The sequence below is a fragment of the Oryctolagus cuniculus genome, chromosome 5, assembly GCF_964237555.1.
Source record: "Oryctolagus cuniculus chromosome 5, mOryCun1.1, whole genome shotgun sequence".
Classification (NCBI taxonomy): Eukaryota; Metazoa; Chordata; class Mammalia; order Lagomorpha; family Leporidae; genus Oryctolagus; species Oryctolagus cuniculus.
Window position 1 is genome coordinate 167,055,858 of NC_091436.1, and position 14,530 is coordinate 167,070,387.

Below are 14,530 nucleotides of genomic sequence, written 5' to 3' on the forward strand. Positions count from 1 at the left end.
CCAAGTGCTTGGGCCCCTGCACCCGCGTGGGAGACCTGGAAGCAGCTCTTGGCTCCCGGCTTCGGATCAGTGCAGCTCTGACTGCTGCAGCCATTTGGGGAATGAATCAGCAGATGGAAGACCTTTCTCTCTCTCTCTCATTGTCTGTAACTCTGCTTTTCAAATAAATAAATAAATCTTAAAAAAAGAAAAAGAAAATGCAGCTCCGTATTTGGAATATGACTAAATGGATTCATCAAACAAGCAAAAAGAGACAAAAAATAAAAAAAAAAACAGAAAAGGATACATTTAAACAAAATTGTGTGTGTGTGTCCACCAGCATGATAAGCAGATGCAAAACTAAAGATGGAATCAAACTCAATTTCCACCCACAGCTCCCCAGGGTGTAACTTGGAGACTATTTTTTTGTGTGTGCCTACTATGTCCCAGGGATGATTTTGGGGACTGGAGGCACAGCCAAGGCCAGTGAGGCCTGGCCCCTCACTCTAAGGGATTTAGATTCTGGGTGCAGGTAGAAATAGACAAAACAAGAAAGACAAAACAAGGTAACTGCAGACAGAGGCCCATCTTAGAAACAAAATGGGGTTCACACAAGTCTGTCCCTGCTGTATGGACTGTTCATAGTGAACAGCATAGGATCCCACTTCCAGTTTAAAGCCCGCCTCTCCCATAAGGAGTCCTTACCTGCCATGGCGTGGGGAGATGTGTTCCTTCTCTGTGTTCCAGGCAGCTGCCCTCTTCTGGGAACCCAGCAATCTGTTAAAGACAACAAGAGTGGGAGAGGCAGGGAAGAATGTGCTGAGTCTAGGCCTCGCCTCTGCTTGGTGAAGATGATATGCGTGGACTCCAGTCCCAGGTCTACGCCAGATTCCAGCCTCCCGCGAATATACACCCTGGGAGGCATCAGGTGATGGCTTAAGTACAGGTGAGACACCTGGATGGAGTTCCAGCCGCCTGGCTTCAGGCTGGCCCAGTCCACGCCACTGTGGGAATTTGGGGAGTGAGTAAGCAGGTAGCTCTCTCTGTGTCTGTCCCTGTATGTGTGTGTCTGTGTGTGTCTTTCAAACGAATAAAAATAAATAAGTAAAAATTAAGGGGAAAAAAGGCTTCTCAAAAGAGGCATGGAATCCTTGATGATTTAGATTTTGCAGTATGTCAAAATTGATATATATATTTATATATAGTTTTTAAAGATTTATTTATTTGAGACAGTTACAGACAGAGAAAGAGAGGTTGGCCGGCACTGTGGCTCATTTGGCTAATCCTCCGCCTGCAGTGCTGGCACCCAGGGTTCTAGTCCCGATTGGGGTGCCGTATTCTGTCCCAGTTGCTCCTCTTCCAGTCCAGCTCTCTGCTGTGGCCCAGGAGGGCAGCGGAGGATGGCCCAAGTGCTTGGATCCCTGCACCTGCATGGGAGACTGGGAGGAGGTACCTGGCTCCTGGCTTCAGATGGGCGCAGCGTTGGCCATAGCGGCTATTAGGGGAGTGAACCAATGGAAGGAAGACCTTTCTCTCTCTCTCTCTCTCTCTCTCTCTCTCTCTAACCCTACCTATCAAATAAAAAAAAGAGAGAGAGAGAGGTCTTCCATCCGCTGGCCACAATGGTAGGAGCTGGGCTGATCCAAAGCCACAAGCTTCTTCTGGTCTCCCACACAGGTGCAGGGGCTCAGGCACATGGGCCGTCCTCTACTGCCCTCCCAGGCTATTAGCAGAGAGCTGGAACAGAAGAGGAGTAGCCTGGACACAAACTGGTGCCCATATTGGATGCTGGCATCAAAGGCGGAGACAACCTACTACGCCACAGTTCATATATATATATATATATATATAACATATTGACTTATTTATTTATTTAAAAGGCAGAGTTACAAAGAGGACGAGGCAGAGAGAGGTAGAGAGAGAGAGAGAGAGAGAGGTCTTCCATCCACTGGTTCACTTCCCAGATGGCCACAATGGCTGGAGCTGCACCAATCTAGAGCCAGGAGCCAGGAGCTTGTTCTGGATCTCCCACGCAGATGCAGGGGCCAAGCACATGGGCTATGCACTTCCATAGCAGAGAGCTGGATCAGAAGAGGAGCAGCTGGGACTCAAACTGGCGCCATATGGGATGCCAGCACTGTAGGCGGTGGCTTTACCCGCTACGCCACAGCACTGGCCCCTATGTATATTTTTTCTTTCTTTTCTTCCTTTTTTTTTTTTTTTTTTTTTTTTCCCAAAGTGACCTCAGACCCTTCCATGAAGGCAGACCCAGGAAGTCAGTGTGGGTAGGAGGCAGAAGCTGTGCCTTCTCGGCCTTCCTGGCTTCCGGGGTTGTCCCACTGGCTAACAAAGGCAGCGGAGCAGCTGAAGGGCAGGGGTAGCAGTGAGCCCCCACCCGCCTCTTTCCTGACCCAAAAGTATGGGGGCTGGGTTTAGACCCCTCCACCAGAGCTCTCAAACGTTCCCTAGGCCAGCGGAGACATCCGCCTCTGAGGGCCTGGGCCAGATTCCGGCTCTGCTTTTGTGCCTGTGGCTCCTGTCCCGAGCCCCTGCACCTGCGTGTGCCCACACATCCATCCCCGGCAGTCGGGGCCACGGTGGTGTGTGCCTGGTGGTCGGCACGTGCCAGCACTCTGCAAATGCCAGTTCTCCCCAGCCGGCCTGAGGCAGGAGGAAGGCCTGTGTCCGCAGCCCTGGCTGGCCACAGCCAAGAGACGGGCTTCACTCCAGGAGTCGCAAGGCGCTGGCCACAGCGTGCTTCAAGACCTGCTAGGCTCCTGCCCCTCCCCCGTCCTGTCTGTGTGAGCCTGTGGTTTTAACCAAGTTAGCTGCACCCTTCCACTCAGAACTGGCAGATGAGGGGGCCAGGCTGTCTCCAAGGGACCTCCACTATCTTCATGAGCCGGAAGCCAATGGGCATACATTATATAGAACCCCTGTCCAAAGCTGGCGTCGTGGCTCACTAGGCTAATCCTCCGCCTTTCGGTGCTGGCACACTGGGTTCTAGTCCCGGTGGGGACGCCAGATTCTGTCCCGGTTGCCCCTCTTCCAGGCCAGCTCTCTGCTGTGGCCAGGGAGTGCAGTGGAGGATGGCCCAAGTGCTTTGGCCCTGCACCCCATGGGTGACCAGGAGAAGTACCTGGCTCCTGCCATCGGATCAGCGCGGTGCACCGGCCGCGGCGGCCATTGGAGGGTGAACCAACGGCAAAAAGGAAGACCTTTCTCTCTGTCTCTCTCTCTCACTGTCCACTCTGCCTGTCAAAAATAAATAAATAAAAAAAAACTTAAAAAAAAGAACCCCTGTCCAACAGGCACCCCCATAGGAGGACCCCATAAAAAAACGAAAAACAGCAAGACCTGAAAAACCCCGTGCACTTCCTGAAAGCCAGTGTCGCTTCTGGGCACCCCGCCTGGCCTCTCGGACGCTTCACTGTCGCTTGCCAACCAAATAAAATGTCTGCTTCTTTTGGCCTTTTCCTTCCATACGAAGCTGAGGAAGACAACCCACAAGACTCGCTCCGGTAACCACCCTCCCCTCTGCATCAGGGAACAAATGTGACTCAAAATTGGGCAAAGGACAGGCACGGACATTTCTCCAAGATGATTCACAGATGGCCGTCAGCACGAAACAACGAGATACCACCTCAGACCCTCTTGGAAAGCAACTACTAACACAGAAAGTGACAAGGAGGGTTGGCAAGGACTTGGAGAAACTGGGCCCCTTTGCACGCTGGTGGGACATAAAATGACGCACCTGCTAAGAAACGCAGTTGAGGTGCCTTGAAAAAATACACATGAAGTTACTGTGCAAGTCAGCAATTCCACTAAGGTAGCCACCCGACAAAGCTGGAAGCAGAATCTAAAGAACCCTTGGTTCACAGCTGCAGCGTGCATAAGAGCCAAAAGGTGGAAGCAGCCCCTGGCCAGGTGGTTCGGCCATGGGGTGAACAAGACAGACGAGAAAGGAACTTTAAACTCCAGGTGTGGGTGGAGGGGAAGATAACAAACAGTCCCGGGTGTGCTGAGTGACCGCGACAAGTCAGTGATGGTGGCGGGAGAGTGAAGCACTCCACGGGGAAGATGGCAGGGGTGCACCTGCTGCTAGACGGTGGTCCGGGAAGATGTCCCTGGGCAAAGACGAGGAATGGTGATACAGAACCAGCCAGGCAAAGATCTGCGGGCACAGAGGGCCAGGCAGGAGGAACGGCAAGTAAGGGCCTACGGCGGGAACTGCCCAGAAGAGTTCAAGAACCAGCCGGAAAGATGACTGTGGCTTAACAAAAGCGGCGTGGTGGGAGACGTGGTCAGGAGGGTGCGTGGGCGCTGAAGAGGCGGCTCTCAGCTGGCAGCACGGAGGATTTTACGCTCAGCGCAGCAGGACAATGTGACTGACTTCTCTTTGGCTTTTTTTTTTTTTTTTAATATTTATGTATTTATCTGAAAGAGTTAAAGAGAGAGATCGTCCACCTGCTGGTTCATTCCCCAAATGGCTGCAGCTGGGCCAGGCCAAAGCCATGAGCCAGGAGCTTAATCCAGGTCTTCCATTTGAGTGCAGGGGCCCTAGCACTGGGCCATCCTCTGCAGCTTTCCCAGGCCATTAGCAGAGAGCTGGGTGGAAGTGGAGCAGCCGGGTCTCAAACTGGCACCCATATGGGATGCCACACTGCAGGCAGTGGCTTTCTCTGCTATGCCACAGCACTGGCCACTTGACTTCCCTTTTAAAGAGGTCATCAGTGTTGGGACCAGCATTGAGGCATAGCAGGTAACTTCGCCGCTGCAGTGCTGGCATCCCATGAGGGCGCCGGTTCGAGACCCGGCTGCTGCTCCACTTCTGATCCAGCTCTCTGCTGTGGCCTGGGAAAGCAGTAGAAGATGGCCCAAGTGCTTGGGCCCCTGCACCCACGTGGGAGACCTGGCTCGGCTGTTGCGGCCATTTGGGGAGTGAACCACTGGCTGGGAGATCTCTCTCTCCCCACCCCCTACTCTTTCAAATCAATAAAATAAATCTTTTTAAAAAGAAAAAGGTCGCCAGTGTCACTGCAGCCTCTGGACACACCTCATCCTGAGAGTCCCAGAGCGAGGGCCCAGGCACCCTGGTTTGGGCGGAAAGGCTTCCTGCCACCGCATTCTCCAGGGTCCCCAGGTCTCTCCGCTCCCTGCTGTCTGGCTTGGACCAGCTGACTACTGCGGTCCCATTCCTGGCCACCAGAGGCATGAGCTCCTGACTCCTCACTTCATCCAGTTCTCCCTGGGGCACAGAGCAAGAAACTGAGGCCAGGCAGTGAGCGCCTTGCTCGAAAGAGTACAGAAAAGCCGGCAAAGACCACAAGCCAGCCCTGGGAGTCCAGAGCTCTTCCTGTGGGCCTCGGCTGCTCCCGAGCCCCCATCCACAGCTCCGGAAGACCCCTTTGCTGGAGTCTAGGCAGGCACCCAGGCCCACAGGAAAGGAGAGCACCGTGGAGGCCGACCTGCAGGCAGCGCGTCCGTGGGCGCTGCCGCTGTTTCTGATGCACACACGGGTCCGTCCTAATCAGCACACAGAAGCCACCGCTCCCCGGGCTCACCTTATTATTTCCTGGTCCTGTCGATGCAGGGCCCCCCGCCTGCCGGTCACTCTAACGGCCACACAGCATTTCTCTGTGTGGCCACACCATTGTCTGCAGGCCCTTTTGTGCCCATTTCCCTACTCCTGGGCACTTAGGGCATTTCCATTGTTTTCCAGAACTGTACAGAGTGCTGCCAGAAGTGTGCATGATTCAACACCGTGCCTTTCCATGCCTCTCACCAGCCGGGACTCCCAGAGGCGCCAGGTTTAGACGCTGGCTTTTCCAGAAAGAGGAATTGTTCTCCCTCAGGCTGTTACAGCGTCCTTGATAAACAGGCAGCTCCGGCGGCCCAGCTGCACTAGGGATTCGGGGCTCCTCTGTGTCCTCGCGTCACAGGCGGACAGCGCCAGCCCCCGCTTCCATCACAGGCGGACAGCGCCAGCCCCCGCTTCCATCACAGGCGGACAGCGCCAGCGCCTGTTTCCTTCTCTTCCGTCCGGCTCTGCCTGGGCCTAGCAAGCGGCGGCGCTCAGGAAGAGGTCGGAGCCATGCCGGCTTCTAAACGGTCCCACGTGTGCACGGTCTGGCTGGGAGGTCAAGAGCCCCGAGACCTTAAAGCCCCGCGATCGCAAGAATCTTCCCCCCAAAACCCAGGTCCCCCGCCCGTGGGACACTCACCCTCCAGCCAGCGCACGCCCCACGGGAGGAGCCGCCGACAGGACCCGCGCGGGAGACGCGCTCGGACTCCGAACCGGGTTCCGGCCCCGCGAATAGGGGCGCGGCGGCTGCGCTCTAGCGGACCGGAGGCCGCCGGCGCCCCATGCCCCGCCCTCGGGGACGCCACGCCCACTTGCTCTGCCCCGCCCTCGGGGACGCCACTCCCACTCGCTCTGCCCACACCCCGCCCCAGGGCCACGTCTCTGCCCACGCCCCGCCCACACCCTGCTCCCGGAGCAGCCGTCTCGCCGGCGCCCCGCCCCCCTCCACCGTCCTCGGGCCCCGCCCATTCTCCCACCCCCGGGCTGCTGTCTCGCCGGCGCCCGCCCACGCCCACGCTTGGGTCCCGCCCCGCCCCTGACGTTAGCCCCTCCCAGGCTGCACCCTGTGCCCTGCCCCGCGTTGTGCAGGACTCCCTGTAGGGAGAACCGGCCCGGCGGAGGCCGGCACTGGACGCTTCCTCCTTGCCCACGAGTCCGGCTGAAACTGAAGATCCATAGTAGAGTACTTAGCACAGGGTGCTGCAGGAGGCAACCGAGCCCTTCCCATGCAGATCCCTCAGAACAGAAAAAAGCGTTTTAAAGACACACTCTGCGGGAGTCCAAGCAGGGACGCTGCGGGTGCCCAGAGAGCGCTCAGCGAGCCCCAAGAACAGGAAGGTGGCTGTGATCGACGTGTCCGTGTAAGTGCATCTACCGGAACGAGGGCACCACTGCCCAGGACACAGGGTGCAGAAGTGGGGGAGTGCTCCCGGCACCCCACCCCAGGGCGCTCAGCCCGGGACCCAGAGGGAGCTGCCAGGAAGATGGGCTCCGGCACTGCCGCGCAGGGAGAGAGCCTGCTGCCCGTGCCAGGCATCCGTGTGCCAGCGCGGTCGTTCCTGCTGCTCCACTTCCCATCCAGCTGTTAGCAGGCCCAAGAAGGCAGTGATGGCCAAGTGCTTGGACCCCTGCCACCCACCCGGACAGGGGATGGCTTCCCAGCATCCTGGCCGCTGCCGGACCAGCCCCTGCCACCCACCCCGGACAGGGGATGGCTTCCCAGCATCCTGGCCGCTGCCGGACCAGCTCCTGCCGTTGTGGCCACTCGGAGAGTGAACCAGCGGATGGAAGATGGTGCCCCTCCCTCCCTATCATTCTGCCTTATCAATCATTTAGATCTTGACTTCTTTGAGAACAGTTGTAGTGACTGGCCAGCCCAAACCTCTTAAGACGCACGGAGCAGGGTTTTGAGATCTAGGAGAATGTGAACCACGTTGCGGTTGCACTCGGGGAACTGACATCTGGGGCTTACTTGGGAATGCGTTGTAGAAGCGCTCTAGGGTATGGGTAGGGTCTCCAACATCTAACCAAACGTTGGAGCGCCAGCAGAACGCGGGGCTGCTGGACTTGCTGAGCGCCGACCACGCACGCCGCCCGTCTCGTTGTGACCTGGGCGGGTACGACCGGTCCACGTGCGTGAGCGTGGCCTTCGCGGTGGTTTCCGCGGACAGTGCCAGGCCCAGCACGTACGTGGACCTGGGCGTGCACGGATGCAGCGCGGGTCCCTGCTCCTCGCGGGGCCGGACCCTGCTCCTGTTCCCGGCGGAAGACGCGCCGCGCGCTCCCCGGCGACTGCCAAGTGCGGCGGCCCCCTCTGCTGGAAACTGGAAACCGAGGAGCGAGCGGAACTACAGGCGGAGGCTAGTGCTGAATCAAGTCAAGAGGGCGCTGTGGCAGACACTGGGAGCCCGGCCTCCTGGGCAGGTACTAGGCGTCCCCTGGCCCTCCTCTCTCCGGCCTGGGCCCCCGGCGACCCTTTCTAGGCCGGCCCCCAGACACAGCCCCAGCCTCATCCCCAGGGTCGCAGCCCCTCCTCCCGGTGAAACCTGCTGGGCGCAGTGGGGCGGTGACCTCAGAGCAGCCGGCTCCTGCCAGGCGGGCCCGGGGCGCGGCTAGCGCCACGGGGTTAGCGGGAGGAAACGACGCCCCCGGAGTGGGTGAGGGATCCCGCAGTCTTGCTGCAGCGCTCTCGCTCAGGCTAGGGCTGTGCCTGGGGCCCGGCCACCCAGCGCGGGCCTCGTGGGAGGCCCGGGGATCCCAGCTGCTTTTAGTGCGGACCCTGTCCTCTCTCTCGGTCTAGCTCAGCCGCCTGCCCATGAGAGCCCTTCCCGGAACTGCCCCCCTGCTCTGCCCAGAACCCCGTGGCCACCCTCGGTGACTCACCCTGTCGCTTCCTCCACTTGTCCAGGGGCCCCGGGCCAACTCTTTGAACCCCGCCTCCTCTGTCCGCTGCCAGCAGGCACCGCACGCCGGGACCAGTCTGGGGCTGGGGAGACACGGAGCGTCCCCGTTCTCCCTGTCTTGCTTGTGGTCCCAGCTGGTGCAGGGCAGTCCCCTAAGCGTCACGCGGGATTCCTCCCTCCTCACACTCTCTCCCAGCAATCCCCATGTCCTGTGTCTTCTCCCTTTTTACAGCTGCTGGCCTGGTGCTCCTCGCCTTGGGTCTCGCTCCCACCCGTGTCCACACTGTGGCAGTGTGGCACAGCAGGCTTGCTAAGATGTGGCTCTGCCACGTGGCTACCCAGCTCCCACTATCTGCATGATGAAAGAAAGCTCCTCAGCGTAACTTCTGCAGACCTGGGCTCAGCTGTCAGAGCCCCCGGGACAGCGTCCTTGACCCCCCCCCCCCCCCCCGCTACTTCTCCTGTTCCCTGCCTTCGCACTTAGCACCATTCCAGCACACGCGGGGGTCTTCAGGCTTCGCATTGCCAGCACCTGGTGTCATTCCTTGCTCAGTGCAAGTCTGAAGGAAACAGACACAGCACGGCCAGTGGGTCACTGGTGCCCTGTCCAACCCAAGAGAGAGAATCCAGTAACTCCGAGGATAAGAACTCGGGTGAAAGAAACGGAGAGAGGTTTACTCAGGCTGCGAGTAGCCAGGGGAGGCGGCAGGCTAAGCAGGCTACTGCCTGAACTCCCAGCTTCTCCCAGAAAGGAAAGGAGACCAAACCTTACACTGGGGACACAGCTTCAGCCATGTGTCAATCACGGAAGGGCCCGGGGAGGCGGCCGTCCAGGCACGCCAGGGCCGCTTGGTGGCGCCCGGCTGGATAGAAGCCTGGCTGTTTCCGCTAGGAGCCCACGCTTCCTCCCTATCCCTCTTTACCTGGGATCTGCAGTCTCAACCATTTCTCTGCCGTCCTGCTGACTGGGGCGGGTCAGGTTACTCTGCAACTCTAGCCGGCTAGCTCAAGGCGTTTCTGGAATTTTCCAACAAGCATTATCTACCCGTGGAATTGAACTGACACTCTATAATGAGTCACAAGGCCAGCAGTTCACTTTTGTTCAGTCAGAATGTGAAAAGGAAAAGAAAGCTGTATTCGGGACGGATGCGTCCCCACTTCACCCACGCCTGCTGGGGCCTCCAGTGAAGTTACTACAGCCTGCAAATGAGCGAAAGGACTGTGTTGTCCGTTTGCTTGGAAAGCTGGGAGTGTGGGAACCCCAGCAGTCCCTGTGAAGATCCCGTGTTGCCTTTGGAGAAGACAGTAGGGGGTACGAGACGGTGTGTGTTCAGGATTGAGAGAGCGTGTGCATTAGGGTGTAAGAGGGCGTGATATTGTGGGAGAGCCAGTGTATTACGGGGAAAGAGAACGTGTTCTGGGGTGCAGGAGTCAGAGGGTGACCTGATGCTCCAGCCCCTCACCCAGCCCACTTGCTCTGTCCGTAGGGCTCACTGGACAGGCACTTTCTTGCTTAGGAGCTAGGGATCCTACTTCAGCTAGGTTGGTGCTGGAGTCTGAATGTCCTCGCTAAAAATCAGGCTGAAGTTATTTCCCACTGTGGGGTGTTAGGAGGTGGGGCCAGGGGCTGGTGCCATGATGTAGCGAGGAAAAGCCGCCGCCTGTGCTGCTGGCATTGCATCTGTACGTGCTCTAGTTTGAGTCCCAGCTGCCCCACTTCTGAGCCAGCTCCCTGCTAAGGTGCCTGGGAAAGGCAGTGGCAGATGGCCCAAGTGCTTGGGCCCCTGCACCCACGTGGGAGACCTGGAGGAAGCTCCTGGCTTCAGACAGTCCCAGGTGCAGCCATTTGGGGAGTGAACCAGCAGATGGAGGATATTCTCTCTCTCTCTCTCCCCTCTCCTCCCTCCCTCTGCCTTTCAAGTAAATAAATAGTTAAAAAAAAAAAAAAAGGTGGGGCCAGGTGGACGCTCGCAGCAGTGACTAGGGCTGTGCCATGAACGGACGCATGGATTCATGAGTTACTGGCTTATCTCGAGAGCCGGCCTGTTCCGAAGCCCAGTTTGCTCCTTGTCTTTCATATGTGTCCCTCTCAGTGTGTGCTCCTCTGGGTTTCCCAGAGCCACCCCCCACCCCAACCAGGGAGACAGTGCTCCTCAGATGTGGCACTTCAACCTGGGACCTCCCTGCCTCCAGGACCATGAGCCACATAAATCCCTATTCTTCTTAGAGTTTGTTCTATTTTATTTGAAAGGCAGAGAGACAGAAAGAGACATATAGAGAAATCCTCCATCTACTGGTCCACTTCCCAAATGCCTACAATAGCCAGAGTTGGGCCAGCCCAAAGCCAGAGGCCAGGCACTCCATCCTGGTCTCCCAGGCACTCCGTCCTGGTCTCCCAGGCACTCCAATCATCACCTGCTGCCTCCCAGGGTGTGTACTAGTCGGATGCTGGGTGGGAAGTGGAGTAACTAGGACTCCAGGACCCTGATGTGGGACGCAGGCATCCCGTAGTGACACAACCACTCTGCCACATGGCCACTCCTCTGTTCTTTATAAAATACCCCATATTAGGTTTTCAGTTATAGCAACAGAAAATGGACTAGGACAGTGGGCACTGAGAAAGTGAAACTGCCCACCTTCGTTTATAAAGAATAAAAATGGGGCCGGGGGCTGTGGTGCAGTAGGTTAAGCCATATTGGAGTGCCCAGGATCAAGTCCTACCTCAGCTTCCAATGCTTGTGGGAGGCAGCAGAGGATGAATCAAGAACTTGGCTTCCTGCCACCCACGTGGGAGACGGCATGGTGTTCCAGGCTCCCGGTGGTTCTGGGCATTGGCTAGTGGAGTGCATGGAAGATCTCTCTCTCTCTCTTTCTGTAACTGCACCTTTCTAATAAATCTTTTCTGAAAAGATTTATTTATTCCTTTACTTTTAAAATAAGATTTATTTATTCATTTATTTGAAAGGTACAGAGAGCAGAGCCAAAGGCAGGGACAGAGAGATCCTCCATCCACTGATTCACTCCCCAAATGGCCACAAAGGCCATAGCTGGGCCAGACTGAAGCCAGGAGTCAGGAGCTTCATTGGGGTCTCCCACACAGGTGTAGGGGCCCAAGCACTTGGGCCATCTTCTGCTGCTTTCCCAGGCGTATTAGCAGGGAACTGGATCAGAAGTGCAGCCGCTGGGACTCGAACTGGTGCCCACATGGGTTGCTGGTGCTGCAGAAGGCAACTTAACCCGCTGCACCACGGCGCCTGCCCTAAATAAATAAATCTTAAAACAAATGGAAACGCCCTGCCCACCCTCCACCAAGGAGGAATCACAAGCACACCCGTCTCCTGCCCTCCTCTGTGTTCAGTCTGCGACACAAAGCCCACATTTTGGAATTACAGCCTCTTCGACCTCCAAGTGGGCCATCAAGGGAATCCCTCTTCAAAGGGAGCACGAAGTACGACCAAGGAAGCGCCCGTTTGCGGCCGTTTGTGGAGCGAACCAGTGGATGGAAGACTCTCTCTCTCTCTCTCTCTCTGCCTCTCCGTAGTGCTTTCAAATACATAAATTAATTATTTGGGGGAGGGGGCGCTGTAAGAGGCCGCCAGCCCCCTCCTGTCTCTTTCCATGCCCAGCTCAGTGCTCAGCCCCACCACGGTCCCTAGGGTAACTAACGGGGGGGGGGGGGGAGGGTCTGGCAGCGGCATCCTTCCTCTCACATCAGCTGCGGATGCTACTGACCTGGGTCTCCCTCGTTCACTTTCTCCTCAGTCTTCCTCCTCCTAACCCTCCCTGTGTGCACTCTTCCTGGCCACCTTTTACAATACTGGTTGCTATCAGGTCGGCTCCTGGCTTCTGTCATCAGATCCTCAGCCCCCCGGGGCCCCAGTGCATTCCTCCCTGGATTCATTCTGCACCTGTATCCCAACCTCTGTCTCTGTCTCTACCTGTCCTCAGGATGGCTTCACCCGAACGTTTCACAAGCTCTCGGAATCGCTTTTGAGGCACATCAGTTCTTTATTTGACTCCCAGTTCTGCTCTGCCTCCCTGCTCCCACTCAGACATTGGAGAAAATAAAGTGGGTTCTTTGGCTCCAGTCCCCAAAAGCACTGAGCTCTTTGCAACAGAGCAGGGGCAGGGAGCAGAGTGGACACAGCACTTGCAAGGCCGGAGCCCGGAGTTCCTTCCCAGGCTGTGCTGAGAGGAAGTCCAAGGGCCCTCACGGCGGTGCAGAGCGGTTTCAGCTGCAGTTCTTCGTTCTCACGGTGGTGACTTATCCTCGGCCAAATCTGACTCAGCACCTGGTGCTGCAACCGCGTAGCGGCCACCTCAAGCCCAGCTTCCTGGACAGCCACCGGGGGACCTTCCATGGGTGAGGGTCCAGCGCTGACAAGCCTCGAGGACAACCACCGCATCAGGTGTCAACGATGTGCCTGCTGCCTACCTTCCTTCCTCTTTCCGACCCCACCCTGGGTCCCTAGCGACAGCGACACTCGCCATCGGGAGGCCAGCACCAAGAATGCGCCTGAGGCTTGTTCACATCCTCCTAAGTAAAGAAGAGGGGAAAAGTGTACAACAGAGGCCCAGCTGCTGGAGGAGTGACTGTCGACCTTCCGTCGTGAGTCTCTGCAGCCTGGGCTGCCAGGGGTCGTTACTAACCAGCCCTTGTCACGTGAACTCCAGCACTGCATATTCATACCATTGTCATTGTCAAAAACCAGGGTGTGTGTGTGTGTGTGTGTGTGTGGCACAGGAGTGAAGATGCCCCTTGGGACATCCACATATCGCAGTGCCTGGCTGGAGTCCCACCTGCCCGTGTCTGTTCCAACTTCCTGCTAATGCCCACCCTGCGAAGGCAGCAGACAATGGCTTCAGTACTTGGATTCCTGCCACCCACACAGGAGACCCAGACTGCGTTCTGGGGTCCTGGCTTTGGCCTGGCCCAGCCCTAGCTGTTGGAGGCATTTGGGGAGGGAACTAATGGATGGCAGATCTCTCTCTTTGTGTCTCTCTGCCTTTCATACAAAATAAAGACAAACATTTTATAAGACCACAAGCCTGGCTACTTTCATCCTGACTCAGTGTTCCCTCATAAGCCCATCAGCACATTAGGTTATGAAAACAAGTTATAAAATAACTTTATATAAGCAACTTCACGTTAGGGCCATCACTCTAGGAGGATGCTGAGCCGAGAATGATTGACAGGCGCCCTCTGGAAGCATTTGTTCAGTCTATGCCAAATGCAGGCAGAGACGAGCAGACCGCAACGCCTTCTGAGGTGTCTCTGCCGAAGAGACGTGTACAGCAAGGGCGGAGGAGGGCAAGGACGGCCTGGCTCCTGCGAGGCCACACTGCCTCCTTTGCTCTCTAAGTGTCAACAGCACCGTATCTGCTTTACATGTTTGGGTAGTCTGGGGTGCATATGAATGTGTGAGTCTTGTATATTTTTCTTGATCCTCTTATCAATATATGTGAGATATATATGTGGTCTCTTTCTGCACTTTTTGATTTAAAGCCTGTTTTATCTGATAGAGTTTGGGGTTTCCACTTGCATGGTGTAGTTTTCAGCCCTCTTCTTTCAGTTGCTATGTGATGTGTATCTTTACCTGTGAAGTGAGTCTCTTGTAGGCAACTCACAGTTGGGTCTTGGTGTTTTGTTTGTTTGTTTGTTTGTTTTTGTAGTCATCCAACCTATACCTTTTGACTGGGGAATTTAATCCATGTCTATTCAAAATTAATACTCATCTTGTTGGTTGCGTACTGGTTGTTTTACATATTCTCTGTTTCTTTATGCCTCTCTTACTGTTTCTTTTTGTTTTGCTAGTTTTCTGTTATGATAAAGATAGATTTTCTTTTGTGTATCTGCTCTGTAAATTTGGTACTGTCATGTGTTTTGCTTTTAAAGGTTCATTTTATTTATTTGAAAGGCAGAGTTACAGAGGGAGAGAGCCAGAGAAGAGAGGAGGATAAATCCGAAGCTAATACAATTGGGGTAAATGAATTGGAGCGGGCAAAGGGGGCAGGCGGTAGCTTTACCCTCTATGCCCCAGCGCCAGCCCCTTTCTTTCTTTTT

The 14,530-nt window shown here is 56.1% G+C and overlaps 2 protein-coding genes across 8 annotated transcripts in view; one reads left to right on the forward strand and one right to left on the reverse strand.

The window, feature by feature from the left end:
* Nucleotides 1-9,451, reverse strand: part of NQO2 (N-ribosyldihydronicotinamide:quinone dehydrogenase 2) — a 48,140-nt gene extending 38,689 nt beyond the window's left edge. For 2 of the 7 annotated variants that reach the window (XR_011388853.1, XM_051855922.2), the window contains exons 1-2: nucleotides 8,447-8,801; nucleotides 685-756 (exon numbers count right to left, since the gene is read on the reverse strand). Coding sequence is in view for 5 of the 7 variants with exons in the window: in XM_051855922.2 (XP_051711882.2) it covers nucleotides 685-691 (7 nt within the window). In the remaining 2 variants the exon portion in view is untranslated. Of the gene's footprint in view, nucleotides 1-684; nucleotides 757-3,336; nucleotides 3,471-5,543; nucleotides 6,108-6,203; nucleotides 6,403-8,446; nucleotides 8,802-9,389 lie in introns of those variants that run through there. The other 5 variants (XR_011388852.1, XM_008274279.4, XM_002720966.5 and 2 more) reach the window with 5 other exon arrangements.
* Nucleotides 1-14,530, forward strand: part of SERPINB9 (serpin family B member 9) — a 220,342-nt gene that overhangs the window by 141,363 nt on the left and 64,449 nt on the right. The window lies entirely within an intron of this gene.